The sequence below is a fragment of the Aureobasidium namibiae genome (genome assembly GCF_000721765.1).
Source record: "Aureobasidium namibiae CBS 147.97 unplaced genomic scaffold scaffold_19, whole genome shotgun sequence".
Lineage (NCBI taxonomy): Eukaryota > Fungi > Ascomycota > Dothideomycetes > Dothideales > Saccotheciaceae > Aureobasidium > Aureobasidium namibiae.
In genome coordinates this window covers 23,196-41,829 of record NW_013581190.1, presented here as the reverse complement: position 1 = coordinate 41,829, position 18,634 = coordinate 23,196, and the positions used below count along the sequence as shown (strand labels likewise).

The following is an 18,634-nucleotide window of genomic DNA, read 5'->3' as shown; positions in this document are numbered from 1 at the left end:
CTACCACCAATCATGTTTATAACAACTTGGCCATTAAGAATGCTAGCCTCCAGCTTAAAGTCAGTAAAGGCTTCCTTAAATGAACTAGCTTGGATTACTTCTATGACGTCTCTCTTAGGCCTTATAATCTCTAAAGTCTTATCTTGAAGGTTAACATCGTTTGTTTAGGCATGGCGGGGAAGCGATCTTATAGAGGTAGATCGACTCTGGCATTCTTTTCATGGACGACATTGTCATGATCAAAGAGGACTATCCCCAGGCTGCCGCTCTTCCGACTACAAACCCTACTTCAACAACTGCCTGCGCATCTGCAAGCATCACACCTGGGCCCACCGTCACTTGTGGTGGTAGCAACTGAGACGACAGTGATAGCACAAGCGGCGGTGGAAGCAGCAGCGGAAGTTCATGCCCGAAGTGCATGATCCCTCAATCTTTGCAAAACGACGTCTTCAACCTTGGCAATCAGATCACAGGACTTCAATACATCATCCAGGGCGAGCTGAACAACATTCAATCGCAGATAATCGACTACCAGCGGCAGGTCAGTGACGCGGAGGCAAACCCGTCTCTGCGTAACATCAATCTTGTGGTAGTCCAGTCTGCGCCCTCTAGATTGCAAAGTGAACAGACTGTGATGAGTCTCCTGCAATCCACTTATCAGCGGACCTTTGCGGCGTTCCAGAATGTTCAGAGCGATAGAGTGTCTGTTCTGCCTGGCATGAACAAGTATAGTCGCGGTGGTCTCCGATGAGCTCTGCAGAGTCGCATAGCTGTCGATATATTTTTTCTTGTCATGCATTGAGATTAGAGGCCAGGCCGAATACATTTACATGGCTGCAATGGGAAAATAGGCACTTCATTTATGTTTCCACTACAAGACATGCGACACGCGATACATGTAACACTTCATAATATATTCCTCCGTATTTTGGCTGTCAACTGTGGTATATGAATCCCGCCAACCATCCGTTCTCGTCTAAGTCGCTACAGAAAAGCTGGCAGAACACTCCATCGCAAACCCAAAACATCGCGCATACCACCCCTGTGCCCATAAGCTCAATTCAATGCAATGCGGAGCTCCACGCAGCAGACTTCCTTCGACACGCACACTGTTCCTGAACGCGCCTACACAACGTGCGATCTCTTTCTCGTCTGCTTCGAAGAACGGATCTTCTTCGACCAATGCAAACATGACTGGTGCTTTTACAAGTGGTGCCCATTGCTCTCTCCACACAGGCAACCATTCTGTTGCGAAACCAATAATTTCGGCGATGGGACAGGCTGCGTTCAAGCGTTCGGTTTGGGCCAGAACTTCCGGCGCGCAGGTGCCTGGCTTGAACATCAAGGCATCTTTGAGTTGTACTGGACACAAAGCATGTTCGTCATCTACCATGGGATAGGATGGAGTATTGCCCTGCGTAGCTTTTGTCTGGACGTCGCCCATGCCGCTTGCAATAAGACCTCCGAGAGGATAAGCAGGATCACCATCTTGTGCATGCATCGCAGCCACCGCAACGCCAACCATGACTCCCAGACTGTGGGACAGAAGCACGATGCAGTTGCAGCCATTCGATGCACCGAATGTGTTCCAGAGGCGAGGGAGAATGGAATGATGCATGAGCTTGGCACTCTCTTGAGTGAAGTCGGAGCCATCTGGTATAGGCAGAACGCAACTTGTGCCACCGTAGGAAGGACGATCGATAGTGATGAATGGAACTCCAAGGGCTTCGCTTGCTAAAGACGCAGAATATTTTGGCGCGGCATCGAAGTACTGGTGATCGTAGCATCCGCCATGTAGGCCTATGATCAAGGGCCGGTGTCGAATTGGGGATGACGAAGCAGGTGGGATTGAGTGAGCACCTGTTACGGCGCCATTCTCGAGGGGCAGTCGAAAGGGCTCCATGGTGGACGACTGAACAAAATGGACCGAAAACCATTGGGCAGTGCTGTTATATATATTGCCGGAAGCACATTTTTTATGTTGGATATGATACAGCGGTGATTGAATGGCGATTGACCGGCGTTTCAGGGCAACGGCAATGAGTGAACCTACTAGTACGTTATCTCCGATCTCATATAGAGCATCGTCAATAGCAAAGAATTCTCGGTCACTCATTCGTCATTGTGTTGACAGACTTGCGGTGATAACACGCGAAAGCCTGGAAACTCCGGTGTCAAAATCCGACGTCCGAGCATAAACTCCGTGTTGGCAGACATTTCGATGTTCACTTGCACCTCCTTGCTGACTCTTTCCAGCCCTTGTTGACCCACTAACAGCGCCAGATGTAGCAGAGTCATGTCTTCGTGGCTTCGACCTGATCCCAGCAGATCCAGTAGTATCGCATATGTCCATCAATTCGTTTGGACCGAAGCTTGTAGTGATGCCGGTGAACATTGTATGTATATACATACAGATATGGTCCTGCCCACCAGCTGTTTCCATGATCTTCCTATGTTCTTATTTGTGTATCTTGCAATACCCAAGACACTAGCACTGAGGTTCAAGATGAACGCTACCGAGCTGCGACAAACTCTTCTTCCAAGAATCAGAGACGACCACATCTTTATCGAAGCTGAAGTAGTCGCCCACAACCTGACTGATCGGAAGCACATGTAGACGTTAGCACTGGGACCGAATTTCGGCTACGACTACGTCTAAGACATTCCATGCAAACGTCTTCTGCTGTTTGCTTGATGTGGACGGCGTTCCTCTCATTTCCTTACCACTACCGGTGCTATAAACTTCTATAAGCAGTTTAGATACGTATAATCCAGGGGATAAACACTACCCGTCACGATACGTTGCATACATCATCTAGTAGTACTATCATTAGTGTTTCCATATTATCTAGCATACGTCATGGGAGATATCTCAAGACAGAATCTCGCGCCGCTCTTAAGAAAGTTCATTAGAGGTCTAAGACTTTGCCTATCACTATATTGGACGGCTTTTAAAGTCCTTAGACTTGGAACCCTTACTAGACTAACGTTAATAACTACTTAGTCATTAACACTAATATTTACTTCTTTATGAGTAGATCTTATCTCTATAATGCTACTTATAGAGCCACCAAACTCGCGACCGGTCGGCAGCTTGGGCATGTCATTGATAATGAACAGTGCCTATAGAACCAGAGTTCCAGAATGGAGGACGACCAGGGTGACGACCAGAAAGCTCTCCCTCACTGACCTCGTCAGACGGAAAAATCGTGGAGCCTGACGTTCAACGTCGGACGCTTCCACATCATTGGCCTCTCGCTCTACTACTTTGAGAAGAGGCTGCGATGACTCTTCTTGAGACAACTCAACATTGTTAGACAGATGGATGGTACAGGCTGCATGAGACGTACAATGGTCATGACGCAAGAATTGAGCAAGTCGCTTCGCCTGGTCAAGGCTCACACTTATGTGCAGAGAACAAATGTGGGAGAGACGTATCTGAGCAGGGAGATTTTGAATGGTCCCATTAAAAGCCTCGCAGTGATATTACATGAAGCTCGCAAGTGGCCTTCGTTGTGGGATCTCATTATCTAGAAGATCAGGCCTACATTGGGTCATCTGCCTGCTTGAGGCATTACATAATTTACAGTTCGGAGCCCGTCCCTCTTGCAGACTTCCCGCGATTAGCGATAGAGCTTGTTTCGACCCCGTTTCATTATAGAAGTCTGGAACCCGCTGGCGCTGACGATCTTGGCGGCCATAACAAGCTCCAAGGGATCTTTAGCGTCCTGTGCCGATACGGCCGAGCGTTATCTGAAAACTCTCAAAGTCGCGAATACGAGTAGGATGCAATAATGAAGACGATGATCCTTCGCGACATTGAGCTTACGCAATTCCAGGGTTCTTATCTGCGCTCGTCTTACTCGAGTAGGGAGTCTATGCCAACCTGTTTGTGACAAACGTCCCTAGAATGCCGCGCGCTCATAGGCCTCGGCTATGACGAAAGGTGATAGGTACGCAAGACGTTATCCCGAGCACCTATCTAAACTCGTGTGCGCTATAGCCTGATTCCGAGCTTATGCGCTTTTGCATGACTTCTCACTCATACTCAAACCCCAGTACTTGCACAGCATCTGCATGTCAATAATCCTCTGACAGCCCAACCCTTCCGAGGCCAACATACCGTCGACATCTTGTATCCAAGCAAAATGCCTGTTCGTTCTACCTCTATCGCCATTTCCCGGAGTGTCAGCTGTTCGGATCCTTCTTTCGGCCCTACAAGCTGCGCCAGATCTTTTGACTTCACGCTCGCATTTGAACAGAGCATCTTGTCGATTCTTCCGTCATGTCTTATATTGCTAGCAGTCTTGCCCAGGATCTATCAATTGTTCCAACATCAGTCGAAGGCAGAGAGGCAGACAAGACTGGCTCTAAAACTTGTATGTCATAGGATCTACATTCTCACAAAGGTCTTGTCATTCAGATATTGATTCAGCGCAGTCGCTGGCCGCGGTAAACATTGTCTTGCAGCTTGGGCTTTTGGTGTCTTGGTGCAAAACGTCCAAAATTCGAATTCTGACTGCCGTGCCATCCTCCGTACTCGGACTGGTCGACTCCGTCATGATGTTGTGTCTCTCGGGCTTGGAAGACATGAAGTCCACAAGGCCGTCGTCGCTGATTAATGTGTACCTCTTCTTGTCCGTACTATTTGATGCTGCGCAGGCTCGAACTCTGTTCCTCATCAGACAGAAAGAGATCGCCGTTATCTTAACACTCAGTATTTGCACCAGGATAGTCCTACTGTTTCTGGAAGGAAAATCGAAAACGTCGTATCTCAAGCCGCCTTTTAAGCAATATCCTCCGGAGGCGCGAAGCGGCATTTGGAATTTAAGCTTTGTCTGGTGGCTTAATCAGTTGTTGCTAACAGGCTTCCAGAAGCTCATCACAACGAATGACTTGTTCGGGACTGAGCCATCACTGAAATCAAGTTGTGTCGGCCAGCGCCTCAAAGTCGTCTGGGAGAAGTGCGTCGAGGCCACAGATCATCAAGATACTCGGTTTTTGCTACCTAGAGCTGTCTTTGCTATGCTTCAATGGCATCTTGTTGTTGCGGCAATTCCTCGTTTATGCCTGGTCGGTTTCACTTCCGCCCAGCCTTTTCTGATCTCAACGGTTCTCAAATATGTCGATCAGCCTGTCTCCCAGAGCACCAGTGCCTATGCATATGGCTTGATTGGAGCCACGTTTCTAATTTATATGGGCATTGCGGTGAGTTTTGCGGCCCTCATCGCTGTCACCTCTGCTGATCATGATCATAGATCTCTTCAGTGCTATCCAGACAATGTTTCGACCGGATCGTCATGCGCTTTCGTGGTGCGATGATAAGTCTGATATACAGTCAGACACTCGAGCTGCCACAGACCCCTCTATCGGAGGGCGCTGCTTTGACACTGATCAGTACTGGTATGCTGGAATTACTCACGATATATGCAGCATTAAAGGCTGACGCTCCTTAATGCTAGACTTGGACAACATCATTGAGTTCCTCGAGAATATCTGTAGTCTCTGGGCTTTCGTACTTGAAATCTCGATCGGAATTTGGCTTCTTGAGCGGATACTTGGGGTAGCCTGTATTGTGCCGGTCATAGTAGTACTTGGTAAGTCATCATCCATACGAAACAGCAAGTCACCTCGACTAACACGATTTCGTAGCTTGTGCTGCAGGACAGACCTTGGTCGCAAGAACTATCGGTCAAAATCAGCAGAACTGGAATTCGGCCATTCAATCTCGCGTGAAGAACACAGCTCATATACTTGGGTCGCTAAAGTCAATCAAGCTTTCGGGTTTCGCAGATGCCGTCAGCACAGATTTACAAGCACAACGTGTTGAAGAACTACAGATCTCCCGTCCCTTCTTCAAGGGTATCTTGTGGTTGAACCTCCTCAGTAGGCACCCCTCCGAATTGTAGTTCTGTGATCTTACATGTCCAGCTTCATTACCCGCGATCTGGTCGCCCTTCGTCACATTCCTCTCGTATGCAGTCCATGCTATGATTCAGGGCAGAGACTCAGTCGATGTCGTCAAAGTCTTCACCTCACTTAGTGTGATTAACATCATGACTGCCTCGGCTGGAAAGCTACTTACTCTCTTGCCTCAGATCGCGGCTGCTTTGGGTTGCTTCCAGAGGATTCAGCGGTATCTGTTGTCGGAGAGGTTCGTGGATCGTCAAATCCTGCAGACTGAGAAATCCTCGTCTACACAAGGTGGTTCTGAAACGACGCGCCTTGAATTGGAACTTGAACTACGAGCAATACCGAAGAATTATCCTACCCCAACGATCAACTTTGACATGATCACTCTCGCGCCGACGGTTGCATCGCTCACAACGAAAGCTGAGATCAGAGCGTCCTTCAGAACCCCAGCTGGCTGTATGGTGGCACTCGTCGGGCCAACTGGATCGGGAAAGACGACGTTATTGAAAGCAATATTAGGAGAGATCCCCTGCCGATCCGGCAACCTCTCTGTTGGGACGAGAAGCATAGCGTACTGCGCCCAGGACCCATTCATACTTAATGGCTCGGTGGAGAGTAAGGTCTGTGGTCTTTCAACTATGGAGTTCAGTGCGACCTGGTATCAAAAAGTCCTCGAGGCATGCAATCTGGATCAAGATATTCGAGCTTGGGAGGACCGAGATATGACTATTGTTGGAAGTAAAGGAGTGAGCCTCTCTGGAGGACAGAAGCAGCGACTAGTAAGTGCATGATTTGTATATACATACATACGCTGGGGTGCTGACAATAGACCTGCAAGGCCCTAGCCCGAGCGGTCTATTCTCAAAGGTCACTGGTTCTGCTCGATGATAGTTTGAGCGCTCTGGATAACCACACCAGAAGTACTGTAATCTCCCGGCTGTTCTCAAGAACCGGTATCTTCAGAAAGTTGGGCTTTACTGTTGTCCTGACAGCACACTCCGGTAAGCTTGAGATTCGCCACCTGGCGATTGAAACACTGACCATCGATTCTCGTACAGTGCACGATGTGAAGTTCGCAGATCAGATCGTGATCTTGAAATCTGAAGGTGATACGACCGTACATAACTCTTACGAACATGCGCTCGCCAATGAGACATTCTCGTACGATGCCAAAGACATAAGAGAAGCGGATGACGAGCAGCAATCTGACCTAAGTACATTTGGCCGCGTGGAGCCTGAACCTGAACCAGAACCATCCAAGCAAGAAGTCGTCGACACCAAGCTCCAGGATTCGATCAGGAGGACCGGGGACGCTCAGCTGTACACCTTCTATTTCCAGACCATAGGCTTGCCACTACTCGGCGTTTTCCTAAGTGCAACTACCTTATCAATCTTTACGGAGAACTTCTCGCAGGTCTGGCTCAATTGGTGGGCTGCGGCCAATGGCAAACAAATGCCAAAGTATCTTCCCGTCTATGCCGGGCTCTTATTAACGGCCACAGTATCGGCACCTATTTGCTTATATATCATGTTCCTCAGGATCATGCCAAAGTCTGCAGCAGAGCTACACTGGAAACTCCTACGGACAGTCTTCGATGCTCCACTGGCTTTCTTGACCGCCGTTGATAGCGGTGTCACACTCAACAGATTCAGTCAAGACATGAGTCTCGTAGATCTGGCTCTTCCCATCGCTTTATCGACGTTTGTGATGACCTGCTTCGCGTGTGTCGCAAAGATCTGTCTGATCGCTACAGGATCATCGTATATGGCAATCAGCATCCCTTTCACGTTGTGCACCGTCGCGATAATCCAACACATCTATCTCAAGACAACTCGACAACTGCGTCATCTGGATTTGGAAAACAAAAGTCCGCTCTTCTCCCATCTGACGGAGGCAGTGGAAGGGCTCGCCACTATTCGGGCATTCGGGTGGCAATCTGAAGCAATAACCAAGAACGATGAACACCTCGACTACTCGCAGAGACCTTACTACATGCTTTTTTGTGTACAGCGGTGGCTTGGCCTAGTTTTAGACCTCATAGTCGCGGCATTGGCGGTCTTGGTCGTGACACTAGCGGTGAAGCTACGAAGCGATACTCGGACAGGACTGCTCGGTGTAGCACTGAACAATGTCCTCAGCTTTAATCAGGCACTCTCAGCGATGGTCACAGCATGGACAAGTCTTGAGACTTCTCTAGGGGCAATCGCGCGCGTCAAGTCGTTCGCAAGCACTACGCCGTCGGAAAATTCGCCAGACTGTCATCTGGCCCCACCAAGCAGTTGGCCTAGTCAGGGCGTGATTCAAATTCAGAACATCTCCGTCAGATACAAGGAACGAGGTTTTGCACTCAAGGATGTCAACCTGGCGTTCAATCATGGCGAGAAGATAGGCATTTGTGGACGTAGTGGAAGGTCTGTGCTTCGTCGAGCCCTCCCAGATGGCTGTCTTCCAAGTTCACAATACTGACACCACAATAGCGGGAAAAGCTCACTTATCAGCGCGATGCTTCGAGCAGTGCCTCCTGCCACAGGCACTATCCTTATCGACGGCATTGACATCAGCACACTCGATGGTGATATCCTGCGTCACAAACTGATCACTGTGCCACAAGACTCGTTTACCCTTCCTGGGACTGTCCGCTATAATGTCGATCCTGTCAATGAGTCTTCGGATGCGGCAATCAAAGCAGCATGTGAGAAAGTTGGTATCTGGACGGCCTTGCAAGAGCGCGGAGGTCTAGACGCAATCTTGCTCGACCACCCGCTTTCACAGGGCGAACAGCAACTATTCTGCCTGGCAAGAGGATTACTCAGGAAGAGTCCAGTACTCATATTAGATGAGGCTACGAGCAGTGTGGACAGCAAGATCAATCTTCAAATCCAAAATGTCATCGAGGAGCAATTTGCGGATTGTACTGTCATCACTGTTGCACATCGGGTAGGTCTTGCAATTTGACTGCAACGCGAATGGCACTAACTCTTTGCGGTAGCTCAAAACTATCTTATCATCTGACAGAATTGTTCTGCTTCAGAGGGGTCGAGTGCTCGAATTCGACACACCCAGAAACCTTTTGGCAAGCGACAGCATGTTCCGTCGTCTATATCGATCAGCGCCTACCACTTGAATGAAACTCACTGATAAGATCGAGATTCACCAGGATCTCCATCACCAAGTTTGGTCTCCCCCGCCATCCAAGGAATCAAGGTATATACTACATGACAGCAGTTCTGCCACATCACACGACACCATTTTGTCATTCTCTACACAAGACGGATCGGTTTCAGTCTCGTCACAGCAGAATGACTGACACCGATTTTTGACCAGGCACAATCCTGCTTGAACAACTATAGTTATATTAGCCTAGTGTTTACTTTCACGTGCTTCAGTTACTACTAGTGAGTATAGCTTTTTTTACAGAAAACATAATTAATCATAAGGTTAGACTTATAAAGAGATGAACACGGGTATAGACTATAGTGCGAGAACAAGGTTAGACCTGAAAGTGTAGTAAGTGTAACACCCAGGTACATGCGATATTACTTATTTACTAGCCATGTACATATACTGTCACTAGGCCTCAAACTGGCTCGGCGTTCCCCAATGCTCATTGAATAACGTCGAGATTGTCTCTCGCAGCTCCCTAAGCTCTGTCTCATTGTCGGTAGTCACATCGTCGTTAAGACAAAGCTGACCAGCCTGTTTCTCCGGGTCGCCCAGGCGGTCGATCAAGCGTACTCGTACTTGTTCAGCGTCAGTGACCATCGTGAACAGCGCGTCTGGCTCCACCACGACGTAGGAATATCTTTTCAGAGCTTTTAGAACGGTTTCTCTGTGCTCGGCGTCCTTGTCCGCGTGCGGCAAGAGAGGCGACAGACCTTGTTCGACACGGTTGAGCAGGAGTTTTGTTAGACAATCACCGCATTGTGGATCTTGTCGCGCCACTCTGTCGAATATGGCCGCTGTCGAAAAGACGGGGTTGTTTGATCCGTCATCCCATGACGCAGACGAGAAGCCAGGTGCCAGACATTCGTTGACGTTGAACTCAAAGCAATCGATGTTCGCGATGGTAGCAGGGCCGTCCAAAGATGTCCAAGTGGTCTCAACGTTGACTTTTGGTGCCTCCAGTCCTGCGTCTTCGAGTGACTTGGCCACGTAGTAGTACATTCGCTTGCGAAAGGAATTGCGACCTTCGTTGGCTAGACCTTCCTCGAGATCACTGATGATAGCTTGTCTCTCTTGCCAATCGAGATATCCGTCCTTATTAGAGTCGCTTCGTATCATGATGTAGCTCCAGAGCAGAGCTTCCCGGTGTCGCTCAATTGTGTAGTGAAATGCATTGTACCAAGAATATAGTTGGAAGCCGGTTTCGCCTCTGAACTTCTGACAAGCACTCTTGAGCGCTGGTCGAGGAAACGCCTCCATGGCCTCCTTGTATACGCTCCGAGATAGAGAATGACCAAAGTGAACTTGTCCTTTTCTCTTGCGGGTACCGAAACGACGGTTCAGCATCCAAGAAGTGTAGATCAGGTATGGCTTCTCACCAAACCGCAGGGCGTCCTTCTCGGAAGGTGGCACGATGGTGTTGTAGCTGTTGGGTTTGAAACCCATCACTGTACCGAATAGGGGGGAGTAGATGTCCGACGCCGCGTGCGGTTTACCGAGGAACATGTCATCAGACATTGCGAAGATCTAGATCATCTATTAATGTTTCATACTCTGTGTAGTATCTCAAGTAGTAATCCTTACTCGGTCTGTATTTGAAGGTGTGTTGTGAATCTGGTTTTCAATGGTCAACGAGTTGAAAGTCGGGAGACATTGTGCTTCGGTGTCTCCAAAGAAATCTTCTTGCGACAAGACCTGTAATTTGTCGCCTATCGCTGAGTCTGACTTCAGCCAAGTCGGCCGTTGTTTCGTCATCTGACCATCGAGTCCCACAACTGCATTGACAAGGATCTGGATGTTGTTGCTGAATGAGCTCGCGTGCTTTTCAACGCTTCTGATAGAGTAGCGCAGCTCGTCCCAATCTCGATAACGATTGACGCCATGAGAAGCAACCCATTCTCCAGCATCATCGTTCAAGGTGGAGTTTAGTTCATAGGGTCGCATCGTGTGTGCAAATCTTGCGTCGGACCCGTTGACCCCTTCAGACATCAGCTTTTTTACTGCAGATGGTCCTCGCAAGAAAGAAGAACTTACAAGTATACACGAAGTCGATCTTTGGCTCACGGACTCTACCGTGTTTGGCAGCATCGTAATCAGCGCGTGCAAACCAATCTTCCTCCCAGCCTTCCAGGACTTCGTCGCCCACCGCCATGTGCAGAGGAATATGCACGAAATCGGGAAGTTCATCTGCCAGCCTGTTGAGCCTCTCGAAGTTTGAGGTATCGGGGAAGACATATGTCGAGACGGACGTTACAGGCTCGATCAATTGCGACGCAGTTGGATACATGGCAGGGAGCGCATGCGTGAGATCTTCTAATCGAGAACCTCGATGAACGGTGGAACTGTCGTCGAGTCGATCGACTGCTAGTGACTTCGAGCTCTCTGTTAATCTGCCGCCATCCGCGACCACAGGCTGGAGCTCGAATGCGTCTTCTGCCGATGATTGCTGCTCTTCGATGTCTCCAATGTCATGGATGGAGCTGCCCTTGATGACCTGGACGGCGGCTGGTTGACCTTCGGGGACACGTTCTGCGACGTCGTCTGGACCCGCGACATCTGATTTCGCGATCTCAAACGCCTCGAGAGGCTTCGTTGACAAATGATCTTCGTTTGTATATTTTGGGACTGCGTCAAACGAACCCTTCTCTGTATTGGATTGAATCGTCACAAGTCTGTCCTGCGTGCCTCCAGCGAAGAAATCTGGGGATGCTGGTAATAGAGGAGTAAAGGGACTGGTGTTCGCATCAAGTCCGACACAAACAGTCCAGTAAACCAGCATGCAGAGGAGCGCGAAGACAACGAAAAGCTGCCGTCTGTGCGACCGAGTGTATCGCGTGAACGGGGAAGATGGACGTCTCGTCTGCCACGTCGAGTCTTTTTGCTGTAGGTGCGACATGCTGAGAGTCTGAGCTGCTTGTTCGCTATAGCTGCAGTAGAGCGAAGTGTTGACTAAGTGTTGTTATCGGCTCAAGCGCATGAGGGTAGTATGGTCTGAGGAACTTCCTGAGAACCAGATATGAGCCACAGACATCATGGAAAGGCTTATTTGGATTTCAAACGTTGATTCTATCACAATACTGCCCACATTGATCATTCTAGCATGGGCCCGTGGGAGCGACCGAGTCATGGCGATTCGAGGATGAGGTGCGGGAATCGTTCGTTGTTCGGAATTGTTCGGTCGGCTAGATCTGGAAGTTGGACATGCGACACTTCTAAGTTATCGCTTTCCGAGATCCTTCAGGAACTGTCGATCGACAACGGCTCGTGTGGAGAGAGTTGCAATGACAGACGCCGTTTGTGGTGGTGGTGTTGACGTTTTCTTGGCAGTCCTCGTTTGAAAGCCTTCACGCCTTGGCAGACACCACAACAACACTTCCTACCCGAATCACAGAGCCGACTCGACCAAACGACATGCCATCATGTTCAATCAACGTGCTAATCTACCGGCATTGAGCTACGAATCCTCGTTCATTGGTCGTGACGGTAGAACCTGTTGCGCCACTCAATAGAACGGCACATACCTGATGTGCCGTATCTGTGCGAACAACCTTGAGTTTAGCGATTCCTTACTTGGTCGCGTCAACTTGCCTTTGGCTCCTCACGAGACTTATGCTCGCTCTACAGATCGATCAGTGAGTGAGCCGGCCTTCGAACCACAGTATCGGACCTTACCGAGCTCGTGACACCGCCGTCTCAGACTTCCCTGATGACTTACTCTAAGAAAGATCGACAACACTTCCGTTCCAATAATCAATTGCTTCCGATCTAAGTCATCCTCAATGAGAAGATAGCACTGCCGATACTCATCGTGCCAGGACTGCTTCATGCCATCGGCCGTGCGACATGTGCAAGATATCGACGTTAGGTTCGTCTGCCTGTTGCCCAATATCATACCAGGATCCACTGAATCGCCCTGACAGCGGCTGTACCACCAATCGTGCATCGACGATGCCATTTGTGCCAATATTGACGGGCTGTTCATCGACTCACGATCTACCTCGATCAATACCCCATGTTGTCAAGTTCAATACCACTCTCAACTTCTTGAGACAAGCATCCGCGTGTACGAGCACATGGAGCAACATCATCGGACAAAATCGTGCCCACACGACGATCATGACCCCCGTCGATGACACTCAGATGTTGCACCATTAACCAAGACCATGCCATGATTCTGGCAATCCCCGTTCGATAATACAGCTGTCCACCCAACTCAATCATCTGGAGAGCCAAAAATATACACTGGGCATATACCGCTTACCAATGGTGGCTGATTTCCTTCAACATTCAATGAGACTGGATCCACAATCCTGAGACACATACCGCTCATAGCATTGTCACATACTGTATTCAGCGACCTTGGACACTGGACAGACCTGTAGTTCGACATGTCATCGACTTTCCTGACACCTGCGTCATCATATTGATGAAAGTCTTTGGACTATATATGTAGCTTTCTGAGGTCCCAAGCATCAACTCATCAGCTCATCAACATCGCCAAGTCTATCGTTTTATCAAAACTCTCTCCATACTTTCGTTCTCCGATCTCCAAGATGAACCCCTGGCTCCATCTCACCAGCCTCCTCAGCCTGACTGCTGTGGTCTCTGCAGCCCCTCGTACCAAAACTTGCTACACAAGCCCTCCCACTACAATCACCAAGATTGTCACTCAGACATGTCCTGCTCCCAAGACTGTCTATCTTGACACCGCTGGAAACACGGTGCCTTCGCCCGCTCCCACCAACCCTGCGAGCTATGTGACCACTCTTCCAGCTGTCACCAAGGTCACTGAGTTTGTCTATCCTTCCTCTTTGACTGTCACTGGCGGCGAGACTGTCACGATTAGCGGCGTCCCAACCGTGATCACAGCTCCCACTGTTCTTACAAACTGCCCCTGTGCCACCCGCACCACGGTCATCGCACCTGGACCTGTCATCACTCTTCCTGCTGCTTTCGCTCCAGGTGCCTCTTCGGGCAACACTGGTGGAGCTGCCGGCGGAAACGTCGGTGGAGCCGTTGGCGGAGGCAATGCTGGAGGTAATGCTGGCGGAAACGCTGGCGGAGCTGCGACTACCACTGTGATCAACACCCAAATCGTCTATCCCACCGGGTTCATTGGAATCGGCGGCGAGACTCTGACCATTGGTGGCACTATCACTGTCGTTCCTGGACCTACCTACATCTCACAATGCCCTTGTACTCAAGCAACAGTTGTCACTGTGACTGGACCTACCGTGACCAACACCGTTACCCAACTGATCCCCATCCCCACCGTCATCGGTGGAGCGACCGTCACAAGCACTGCCACTGTCATTTCTGGAGTTACTGTCACGGCAACAGCCACCCCTACATCAGGCGCTGGCGTCCCTGCTGCCGGTGTCTTTGGAACCACAGTCGATGGTGTGACTTTCCTTATCGAGGAAGAGATCAACTATGACGGCACACCTCTTGCTCTGCCTGCCCGTAAGAACAAGCGTCAGTCGACTTCCATCAATCTCCAAGTCTGTCTCGAAACTTGCGCCGACAACGAGGCTTGTGCCGGTACCTCGCTCAACACTGATACCTCAACTTGTCTCTACTTCAGCGCCATCTTTGCTTCCACCAGACGTCGCGATGTCACTATCATCTTTGCCACTGTCATCAGCCGCGTTACTCCGACTGGTACCTCGAGCCTGAGCAGCTCGAGCTCGACTTCCGCAATCACAACTACCTCTGCCACCTCTACCTCGGGTACTTCGACTTCAGGCACCTCTACATCTGGCACTTCGACTACCGAGAATGGAGGCACTTCTACCTCTGGTACTTCCACTTCCGCAACCTCAACTTCTGGCACATCGACCTCTGGCACTGCCACCACAAGCCAGACTGCTGATCCCTCTTCCGATCCTGACGTTCCTACTGAGGAGGAACTCGTTGTTCGTGCTGCCGCTCCCAAGCCTGCTGGTTTGACTCTTCGTGAGGCCAACCGCAACAAGGCTGGTCCGGTCGTCCGTCGCGGTGGTGTTCTTCGTCGCTCCAACGCTGAGCCCGCTGCTAAGCATGCGCCTCGCAAGGTCGTCATCGAGCTGTAATGGGCCAACAATCATGTTGGCTGCTAGGATCATGGTCTTACGTCTGATGTCCCGCTTGTCTTATAATCGCTAACTACTTTCCTTACCTGTCTTATTGTGACGAAATCGTTATTACCTTGCAATATAATAGTCTAAAGTTAATCATTCACGTTCAAACCCCATTGTCTGGAATGTGCCCCCCAGTGATTCCCATAGGACTGATGATATACGATATGTTATCCCTCGTCTGATCTGCACCAATTATGTTCGATCAAATATTGTCGGCTTCGATCATGAGTTGCAAGCAGTGTATCTGCCGACTTGTGCACTGTCGTCGTGCTTGTCTCTTGGTTGGCAGTGCACTTTAGCCACAGATGTTGCTCAGAGATACCATCCGTGAACAAACCAGGCGTAGTACGACAAATCGCTCCGCAGGCAAATTGGACTTGTCAGCCCACCAATACATGGTTTCAGAGACCTTTGATTATCTATACATCCTGTTGAACTTCATGTTGATCCGATTTGTCTAAGGTACAATCTGTTTACCAGACTACCAGTATTAACTTGCGACCAGGGTCAGTCCCTCAACCACTGCGACTTGAATCCTCCGCCCGAAGCACGCAGATCAGCGAACCATCTACCCACTTCGGCCTACTACTTCCTCGCCTTCCACTCCACGAAGTGCACGAAGTGGTGATCGTTGTGCGTGTATCATTCTTGATTTACGCGATATCTCGAACCGTTCACGTGTCACGCAATTCTACTGGAGGTGATGTCACAGAAGCACCTAAGTCGTGAATATGTCGTGAGACAAAACACATTGATGTTCGCAATGGAGGCCCCGATACCCACTTGACACCACTTGGCTACCTTTACTGAGTATTGTGCAGATCTTTGCCACATGTGCCAAATCTTCGATCATCTTAGAATAAGAAATATAGACAAACTGTTATAGAGCTCTATCCACAATCCTTGGTCCGAACGATACAGGGCAGGAGACGTTGCAATAGTCAATAGACTCCGCTTGCCAAGAGATGTCTGAGATCCTGCAGGTGGGGGCGGAATGTTAATCGTTTAGCGAACGCCGTTGAACCCCCGATCGTGTATGGATGGAGCATCTTGGGAGCCAAGAGTTGTGCCGCGCCCGTTCACAAATAGAGCATCCTTCGCCGTTCGACATGTTTACACCTTCATCAACGGATTCGGTTGTCCCCCGTTGCTGTCACCCGCGCTTGGCAGAGATTTTTTGTCGAGTCGTTCACTAGTTAGGCATGGTTTCTACACCAAGAGGGATACGATCACTCGACAGGTCGTGTGAGCATGTCTCAGGACAGACTCGCATCTCAGAATCCGATGATCAGTCAAAGGAAGATACCGGATCGATCCAACTGTGAGTCTGTTCTCCTTTGATCATTCCAAGACATCCGCGATGACGACGAGAAGGATGCGGTGCACCGAGAATCTCCCTGCGTACTGCGAGCGTTTGACAGTCCGGCTTAGTCAATTGGCAAGGTGCATCTGTTGCCTGTTCAATGGATAGTCAGCTCGTCGCGCTCTTTCTTTATCCTGCTTTCTGTTCTTGGTCGTCTTCACTCATCTAATCACTTGCCTTTTTACCCATCTTACTCATCTCCCCCATCTTTCACCATTCTCTCTCGTCCAAGCCAGTCAAGAAAGACATGCGCTCTTCTCATTCTTCCATCTCGGATGAGGATCCAGAGGACTCGCACCTTCTCTCAACCTATGAGAAAGAGTCAGAGGAGCACACGTACCCTAGAAAATCATCCATCTTTGGCAGACATCTCCCTCAATTGCCCTCAATCTCGCATGCAGGAGTCCTGCACCTGTCGAACTACCCACGCTATAGCAGAACATTTGCATTCGCCATACTTCCATCTTTCGTCCAGGATAGGATCCGACCTTCAGCAAAGCCGCAAAAGCCATTGCATCCCACAGGCTTCCTTGATGGCATGAGAGGAGTGGCAGCTTTCTTGGTCATCGTGTTCCATCTTGTGGTCTGCTGTTACGACGCCAAACATGGCTATGCATCTGGCGATCACGGTCAGCATCGAGAGTTCTTCAAGCTTCCGTTCATCCGCATCATCTACGCCGGACCTACCATGGTCTCAATCTTCTTCGTGGTATCTGGCTATGCATTATCCTACAAACCAGTCAAGCTTATGAGGAGCAAGAGCTGGCAGAGCCTGTCGCAATCGCTGGCTTCGTCGATATTCCGTCGAGCCATTCGTTTGTTCTTGCCTTGCATTGTATCAACCTTTTTCATATCTATGATGATCTGGTCGGGACTATACGACTGGGGTGCCGATTTCGCAAAAGCGAGAGGACATTACAATCCCAAGCATGACATCGACATCCCGAAGTTCGACTCACTGGCTGCACAAATGGCGTTCTGGGCGAAGGAGACATCCACAAAGCTGATCAATCCCTGGTCTTTCGCCGCAAAAAGCACCGAGGTAACCATAGATGGGCACCTTTGGACAATTCCGGTTGAGTAAGTTGATGCAGCTGGATACATACTGCCCGTGTCGCAGAGACTGTCAAGAGGTCTGACTAATGCATCTGTGTCGCAGGTTTCGTTCTTCCCTAGTACTATATCTTACACAAGCTGGTCTGGCGCATCTCAAGAGCAAAGTTCGCATGGCCATTCTAGTGTTTCTCATCATCTGGGTACATCAGATGGGTCGCTGGGAGATGATTCTCTTTTACGGCGGGTTCCTCTGCGCTGATCTTGGATTCCATCGTTCTTCGACATCAACACCAGCTCTGCCCACCGGTACCTCGACCACAAAGTACAGAAGAAGCATACTCAAGCCTTTGGTCTACGTTTCAGTCTTCCTCCTGGGAGTGTACCTGGGCTGCCAGCCGCAGAAGAGTGCAGGCAAGACTCCAGGCTGGGTCACGCTTGTCAGTATGATTCCAGACCACATCGGCAACCCTAAGCGGTACTGGCCAGGGTGGGGTGCCATCTTGCTTGTCTGGTCTACTTCCTGCTACAAGCCGTTGCAACGCCTGTTCGATAACAAGTTGTCGCAATACCTGGGCAAGATTTCTTTCTCCCTGTACATCGTCCATGGCGCTGTAACCCATGTGATTGGGTATCCGCTGATGAACATTCTTGATGGTGCTGTGGGTCGAGACCATGCTTTGAACAGGGCAGTCGGGTTCGGAGTCGGGTCCGGAGCGACTCTGTTCTTTACGGTCTGGTTCGCTGATCTGTTCACCACAACGGTCGATGAGCCATCAGTCAGGTTCGCGAGATGGGTGGAAGAGAAATGTAATGTCTCGGTCGAGTAGATAATGAAATAGCCCGAATTTTAGATTGTCCCGGCAGATGCTGTAGAAGTCCAGACGTGCGCCCTGATAGTCTCATCCTACTAGGCATCACTCGCATATATACAAGTAGAACCAAGACTGGATCCCCAAAGCTGGTTTTCCTGGTTTATTCTGAGATGATATTGACATGATGACACACAGGACAATCTGGACT

At 49.7% G+C, this 18,634-nt stretch overlaps 5 protein-coding genes across 5 annotated transcripts; 3 read left to right on the top strand and 2 right to left on the bottom strand.

Moving 5' to 3' along the window:
- Nucleotides 1-976: 976 nt before the first annotated feature.
- M436DRAFT_55263 (uncharacterized protein) lies at nucleotides 977-1,903 on the bottom strand (the record flags this gene model as incomplete). Its single annotated transcript, XM_013568404.1, has 1 exon — nucleotides 977-1,903. The coding sequence occupies one exon, from the start codon at nucleotides 1,901-1,903 to the stop codon at nucleotides 977-979; it is 927 nt and encodes a 308-aa protein (XP_013423858.1).
- A 2,245-nt stretch (nucleotides 1,904-4,148) lies between these two features.
- On the top strand, nucleotides 4,149-9,038 carry M436DRAFT_75802 (P-loop containing nucleoside triphosphate hydrolase protein; the record flags this gene model as incomplete). The annotated part of the gene is made up of 12 exons (XM_013568508.1): nucleotides 4,149-4,379; nucleotides 4,441-4,623; nucleotides 4,663-5,208; nucleotides 5,259-5,403; nucleotides 5,463-5,675; nucleotides 5,746-5,886; nucleotides 5,932-5,974; nucleotides 6,005-6,692; nucleotides 6,752-6,914; nucleotides 6,972-8,325; nucleotides 8,392-8,851; nucleotides 8,904-9,038. The coding sequence occupies 12 exons, from the start codon at nucleotides 4,149-4,151 to the stop codon at nucleotides 9,036-9,038; spliced, it is 4,302 nt and encodes a 1,433-aa protein (XP_013423962.1).
- A 446-nt stretch (nucleotides 9,039-9,484) lies between these two features.
- M436DRAFT_55353 (uncharacterized protein) lies at nucleotides 9,485-11,363 on the bottom strand (the record flags this gene model as incomplete). Its single annotated transcript, XM_013568428.1, has 3 exons — nucleotides 9,485-10,603; nucleotides 10,661-11,055; nucleotides 11,111-11,363. 3 exons carry the CDS (start codon nucleotides 11,361-11,363, stop codon nucleotides 9,485-9,487), a joined length of 1,767 nt encoding a protein of 588 aa, XP_013423882.1.
- Nucleotides 11,364-13,629: 2,266 nt separating this feature from the next.
- On the top strand, nucleotides 13,630-15,147 carry M436DRAFT_85107 (uncharacterized protein; the record flags this gene model as incomplete). Its single annotated transcript, XM_013568507.1, has 1 exon — nucleotides 13,630-15,147. One exon carries the CDS (start codon nucleotides 13,630-13,632, stop codon nucleotides 15,145-15,147), a length of 1,518 nt encoding a protein of 505 aa, XP_013423961.1.
- A 1,408-nt stretch (nucleotides 15,148-16,555) lies between these two features.
- On the top strand, nucleotides 16,556-18,441 carry M436DRAFT_75799 (putative acyltransferase; the record flags this gene model as incomplete). Its single annotated transcript, XM_013568506.1, has 3 exons — nucleotides 16,556-16,625; nucleotides 16,960-17,638; nucleotides 17,718-18,441. The coding sequence occupies 3 exons, from the start codon at nucleotides 16,556-16,558 to the stop codon at nucleotides 18,439-18,441; spliced, it is 1,473 nt and encodes a 490-aa protein (XP_013423960.1).
- Between the last annotated feature and the right edge of the window lie 193 nt (nucleotides 18,442-18,634).